Below are 6,815 nucleotides of genomic sequence, written 5' to 3' on the forward strand. Positions count from 1 at the left end.
CCTTTTTTGAGAGTCCCATTAATAAAATTGGATACACGTCACATTGGGAGAATATACCCCCCCCCCCCAAATGAAATAGGAAAGGATCCCAAATTTACAATGATAATGGCCAATGAAAATCGACATTCGATAGCGTTATATTCATTGTGACGTCACAATTAGTGTGACGTCACAATTTATTGTCTTGTAATATGGAGCAAGCATAATCGATAATTATTATAACGATATTATCACTTACACAGGTTTATTTTAGCGGAAAAAAACATTGAAAATATTTTAAATACAGAGTTTTGACTTCAAGTAAGTAATGTAAACTATTTTTAATTTTTCTATAAATCTGTCTCGTTTATTATACAGTAAAAGAAAGTTAATAATGCAAAGAAAATGAATGTCGGTCGTTGTCATGGCGCTAATTGTTCATTGACCAAAGATTAATTTCTTGATGTTTTAGCTATTTCAAAAGCGATAATACGACATTTATTTCAATGCAGAATGTGTGGATAATCGCGCCTTCTTTTCTTCGTCTTTTATTTGTGTTTTCAAATCTAACGCGAAAATATGGCATTCAAAAACACGAAACACATAAAGTAAGGAAATATGAAATGGAATAACTTTACACTTTCACTTCAAAATGTGCCACTGGATTTACCAAATTGGTGATCCAGTGGTTTAACGCGTGCGCGTGAAACCATAAGGTCTGTCAATTCCCTGTTTGTACGTGACAAGGAGTAGGGTCGCCTGTCCCACCTCTCCGGGTCCTCCTGTTTCCCCTAACTGCTAAATAGCACTACGCTAAACAGCAAATTATCCAAACAAAATTGAAACATACAATAACATTGTGTCGAATGGACGTTAAACCCCATTTTAATATCTCTCTATACAGAAAGAGAGAACAATCAGGGATAGATTTACCTACAGACTTGGCAGGCTGAAAACATTGGGTCCTCACCCCATTGGGGCATCCGGCCAAGGTGTATAATATTTTTGACACTTTCAGTAGCCTTTCTTACACGTACCGTAGTCTTAAACATTCCTCGCCATCCCCGGCTTTGCACAATTAAAGGACACTTTCATTTTTCTCCAGTCGAAAGGGTAGGGGAGTGTCGGGTTAAGACGTGACAAAAAAAGAAGAAAAAAAAAAAAAAAAAATGATCGATAAATGCCAATGAATATCTGCGACTTCGGTTTTTTTTTTAATGAGAAATTTTAATATGTAAACTTGGCTTTCGTTTGCAGTTATAATGAAGTTCGGAGTAATGCCTTTGTCTATGGGGAAATCGCCAACAGAAAGTAAAGAAAGCGAAGACAGAGAAATAGAAGGTCGAGATAGAGAAGATACAGAAATAGAAGTTATAAACACAGCAGATATTGAATCAAAAGATGACGAAACAGAAGATATGAAATCTGCAGAAGAAATAAAAACAGAAACCGATGATATAAAAACAGAAGATATAAAAACAAAAGATAAAACAATTGAAGAAGATATAAAAACAGACGATGCAACAACTGAAGAAGATAAAAAATCTAAAAATATAAAAACAGAAACAGAAGACATCAAAACTGGAGATTTAGAAAAAGAAACAGGGGACATAAAAACCGAAGATATAAAAACTAAAGATATAAAAACAGAAACTGAAGATGTAAAAACTACAGAAGATATAAAAACTGCAGAAGATATAAGAACTGCAGAAGATAAAACAGCAGAAGATATAAAAACCGAAGATATAAAAACTGAAGATATAAAAGCAGAAGATATGAAAAAAGAAGATATAAAAACTGAAGATTTAGAAGCAGAAACAAAGGATATAAAAACTGCAGAAGATATAAAAACAGAACCAGATGATATAACAACGAAAGAAAAAGATATAAAAAGCGAAGATATAAAAACTGCAGAAGATATAAAAACTGAAGAAATAAAAACTGAAGATAAAGAGGGTAAGAAAAAATGCATTACTTCTTCTCACCTTAACTATTTGTTCAATGTTTTTGAATGAGAAGCTATTGACCTTACAAAAAAATCTCAATTGATATCGCTGCCCTTCTGAAATTCGCCAATGTAATAACTAACAAGCCAACAGTGAGGCTGATGTCCCCCGCCGAAATAGGAAAATAATTAGAGGACACATATAAATTTATCACAAATTATCTTTTACAAAGTATTGAACAATCAAACAGTATATCTTTACTTATAGTCTAACAATCAAAGTAGGAGAGTTATTGTTTTCCAAAGTCTCGACCAATCAAATTGCGTATCGCTCTGCTTACCCTGAGCAGAAAATGCTCATTATCAAACTTAGTCAAGGTATTACTGTAATGAAACTATACACCAAGTTTCATCAATCTCACTTAATTAGAACTAAAGTTATCGTGTCCCAAAGCATCAACCAATCAAATTGCTTATCTCTGCTTACCCTAAGCGGAAAATGCTCATCTTCGAACTCCATCAAGGCATTGACCTAATCAACACATACACCAAGTTTGAACATTCTAGCTCAATTAGGAAGAGAGTTATCGTGCCCCAAAGTATCAACCAATCAAATTGCTGCTTACCCTGAGCAGAAAATGCTCATTATCAAACTTAGTCAAGGTATTACTGTAATGAAACTATACACCAAGTTTCATCAATCTCACTTAATTAGAACTAAAGTTATCGTGTCCCAAAGCATCAACCAATCAAATTGCTTATCTCTGCTTACCCTAAGCGGAAAATGCTCATCTTCGAACTCCATCAAGGCATTGACCTAATCAACACATACACCAAGTTTGAACATTCTAGCTCAATTAGGAAGAGAGTTATCGTGCCCCAAAGTATCAACCAATCAAATTGCTTATCTCTGCTTAGCCTAAGCGGAAAATGCTCATCTTCGAACTCCATCAAGGCATTGACCTAATAAACACATACACCAAGTTTGAACATTCTAGCTCAATTAAAAGTTATCGTGTCCCAAAGCATCAACCAATCAAATTGCTTATCTCTGCTTACCCTAAGCGGAAAATGCTCATCTTCGAACTCCATCAAGGCATTGACCTAATCAACACATACACCAAGTTTGAACATTCTAGCCCAATTAGGAAGAGAGTTATCGTGTCCCAAAGCATCAACCAATCAAATTGCTTATCTCTGCTTACCCTAAGCGGAAAATGCTCATCTTCGAACTCCATCAAGGCATTGACCTAATAAACACATACACCAAGTTTGAACATTCTAGCTCAATTAGGAAGAGAGTTATTGTGTCCCAAAAAGTGTGACGGACAGACAGACGGACGAACCCATTTTAATAGTCCCCTGCTTTCTTCGAAAGGCGGGGGACAAAAATACCAGATGGCTAGGCTATCTATATTATTTTCACACAAATTTTGGCTTGACATTGAAACCGTCACACGTATATAATAAATAGATTAAAACGCACTTCCATGTCTAAATAAATGAAATCGGGTTTCACGTCTCGTCGACACATTATCTCGATCATATGGAGACTGACATGCTGTTATTGTTTATTTTTATTTAAAATAATTACATGTCATGGTTTTATTATTATTTCAGACGTTGAAATAGCAACATGTCCCGAAGACCTCGAGAATGGATTGGAGCCAGGATACTTCAAAAAAGAAGGGAGAGCATTTTGCCTGAAACATGGCAAGATATTTGAAATACACAAGAAAAATGCACAAAATCAGAAAAACAGAAAATTTGTATTATTAGGTGTCATTCCAGGCGGCTGCAAATCAACAAAAAATCAAAAGAAAAGTAAGTAACCACACGTAGATATGGGTATCATGTACGGCCAGGGCGGGTATGCTTCTTATATCCCCAACCCCACAGCTTTCCACATTAGACGACTCAGCCCATAACCGAACAGAGACACGGGGTTGTGTTCCAACGGCCTGTTAACAGGTGATAGTGATGCGGAAATTGTTTACATATATGGTACACGATAACCCGGTAAGGAACAACGTATAGCCGTTCGGATGGGAGGAAAACCGAGATACCCTTGTACACATTGGATTGCACGTAAAAGATCCCATGACAGTTCGAATTCCATGTTAAAACATAAAAAATATGATGGAACAGAATTTAATTTTTAACCACCTGTTTTGATCTACATATCTTTATTCTAATTTTTCAGTCAACCCATATGTTCTGATGAACCTGTATAGAAACAGCACTTCGCCACCAGAGAATATCAAACCCTATTTGTTGGTAAGACCAGAGGTCAGAATAAAGATACACACTGACACAGTTCGTACAAATATGTTTGGACCGCATCCGAAAACGAAGAATGTACCTGCACCAGAGTATAAAGGAGAAAAAAATATAGAAACAGAATGTACAGAAGTTAAATATATAGACACAGAAAATACAGAAGTAAAATATATAGACACAGAAAATACAGAAGTCAAGTATATAGAAACAGAAAATACAGAAGTCAAATGTATAGACACAGAAAATACAGAAGTAAAATATATAGATACAGAAAATACAGAAGTTAAATGTATAGACACAGAAAATACAGAAGCAAAATATATAGACACAGAAAATACCGAAGTAAAATGTGTAGACACAGAAAATACAGAAGTAAAATATATAGACACAGAAATTACAGAAGTAAAATGTATAGACACAGAAAATACAGAAGTAAACTACATAGAAACAGAAAATACAGAAGTAAAATACATAGAAACAGAAAATACAGAAGTAAAATACATAGAAACAGAATATAAAGAAGTAATAGATATAGAAACAGAATATAAAGAAGTAAAATACATAGAAACCGTGTACAAAGAAGTAAAATACATAGAAACAGAATATAAAGAAGTAAAATACATAGAAACAGTGTACAAAGAAGTAAAATATATAGAAATAGAATATAAAGAAGTAAAATACATAGAAACAAAGTATAAAGATGTAGATACAGAATATAAAGAAGTAATATATATTGAAACAGAATGTAAAGAAGTAAAATACATAGAAACAGAGTATAAAGAAGTAAAATACATAGAAACAGAGTATAAAGAAGTACAAGATGTAGAGACAGAATATAAAGAAGTACAATATGTAGAGGCAGAATATAAAGAAGTAAAAGATGTAGAAACAGAATATAAAGAAGTACATGATGTAGAAGCCGAATTTAAAGAGGTAAAAGATGTAGAGACAGAATATAAAGAAGTACATGATGTAGAAGCCGAATTTAAAGAGGTAAAAGATGTAGAGACAGAATATAAAGAAGTACATGATGTAGAAGCCGAATTTAAAGAGGTAAAAGATGTAGAGACAGAATATAAAGAAGTAAAAAATATATACACAGAGTATAAAGAAGTAAAAGATGTAGAAACTGAATTTAAAGAAATAAAAGATGTAGAAACAGAGTATAAAGAAGTAAAAGATGTAGAACCAGAGTATAAAGACGTACAAGATGTAGAAACAGAGTATAAAGAAGCAAAGGATGTAGAGACAGAGTATAAAGACGTAAAAGATGTAGAGACAGAGTATAAAGAAGTACAAGATGTAGAAACAGAGTATAAAGAAGCAAAAGATGTAGAGACAGAGTATAAAGACGTAAAAGATGTAGATACAGAGTATACAGAAGTACAAGATGTAGAGACAGAATATAAAGAAGTAAAAGATGCAGAAACAGAATATAAAGAAGCACAAGATGTAGAAACAGGCTATAAAGAAACAAAAGATGTTGAGACAGAGTATAAAGAAGCAAAAGATGTAGAAACAGAATATAAAGAAGCAAAAGATGAAGAAACAGAATGTAAAGAAGAAAACAACAGAGAAACGGAAAATCAAGACACACAAATAAATGCACTTAGAGAAGAAATCGATGTGATGGAAATAAAAACACAAACCAAAGAAAAGGAAGATAGGGGAATGGATAAGGGAGATATAGAAGAATCGGAAATAGTAATGGAATTAGAGGAGGGGAAGAATTATGGAGCAAAATCTGTAGAAGGCAAAAAAGAGAAAAATAAAAGCAATTTCCGTAAATTTTTTATCAGAGTGGGAAAACGGCTTAGAAAATTGTGTACTTGTGGCTGTGCTAAAAAAACAAGCAGATTGAGAAATAAACCGAGGGAAGGAGGGGGGTGGGGGCACGGGAAAAGAAATGAGAAACATTAATTTTTTAAAGATAAAGATACAGAAGGTACTGAGGAAGCTGTAGAAAGAGACTGAATAGAGTATTGACTCTAAATGTACATAAAACAAATTTGTAAATACATGTATTTATTTCATAAAAAAAATTGTTGTTCTATAAATAAATTATAGATATTATATTTGTGTTAATATTTTTCATAGTTTTTATGGTCAGTCAATCAGGGATATATTTCTATAGATAATTTAAAATAACGGGGGATACTTACGAGTAGCTTATACATCAATCTCATTAATAGATTATTTTTCAACCATACAACTAGGTACATACCATAGCGCCCGTCTAACCATCATCAATGTACTGTTCAATTCCAAGCCCCGCCCCCTCCCCACAATAAAGAGAAAGAAATCAATGCTGACCCTGCCCGATCAAATCGCTGATTGATTAGCGTTTAGGTCAAATGTATCGGTTAGGTCAAATGTATCGCAGCTCAAGAAAGATGAAGTTTGCAATATATAATCGCAATATATAAAGTGTTTATACATTTATGGCACCGTATACCCCCTTAAATGGATGCTCTGGGACGTCGCCCCCTCTATACACACCACTGTTATAGACACTCTTAGGGAGAGTGGTTTTACAACATAGGTTAAGTCGATTTTCCCAATCCCTTTCGGATATCTTAACCGAATACCAAAAAATATTGTTTTCTATAAA

At 33.7% G+C, this 6,815-nt stretch overlaps 1 protein-coding gene across 1 annotated transcript; it reads left to right on the plus strand.

Annotated features, from left to right (window-relative positions):
• The first annotated feature begins 492 nt into the window (after positions 1-492).
• Positions 493-6,124, plus strand: LOC130012881 (IgA FC receptor-like). Its single transcript, XM_056100945.1, has 4 exons — positions 493-1,935; positions 3,545-3,748; positions 4,128-4,613; positions 4,758-6,124. The coding sequence occupies exons 1-4, from the start codon at positions 1,242-1,244 to the stop codon at positions 6,122-6,124; spliced, it is 2,751 nt and encodes a 916-aa protein (XP_055956920.1). The 5' UTR covers positions 493-1,241.
• Positions 6,125-6,815: the final 691 nt, after the last annotated feature.

Source organism: Patella vulgata, chromosome 5 (assembly GCF_932274485.2).
Source record: "Patella vulgata chromosome 5, xgPatVulg1.2, whole genome shotgun sequence".
Classification (NCBI taxonomy): domain Eukaryota; kingdom Metazoa; phylum Mollusca; class Gastropoda; family Patellidae; genus Patella; species Patella vulgata.

Excerpts from the sequence above, each read along its gene's own strand:
- LOC130012881 (XM_056100945.1), top strand. The coding sequence starts at position 1,242 with ATGAAGTTCGGAGTAATGCCTTTGTCTATGGGGAAATCGCCAACAGAA. Across the intron at positions 3,749-4,127 it reads AACAAAAAATCAAAAGAAAA|TCAACCCATATGTTCTGATG; the intron begins GTAAGTAACCAC and ends CTAATTTTTCAG. Across the intron at positions 4,614-4,757 it reads AGAAATTACAGAAGTAAAAT|TAAAATACATAGAAACCGTG; the intron begins GTATAGACACAG and ends AATATAAAGAAG.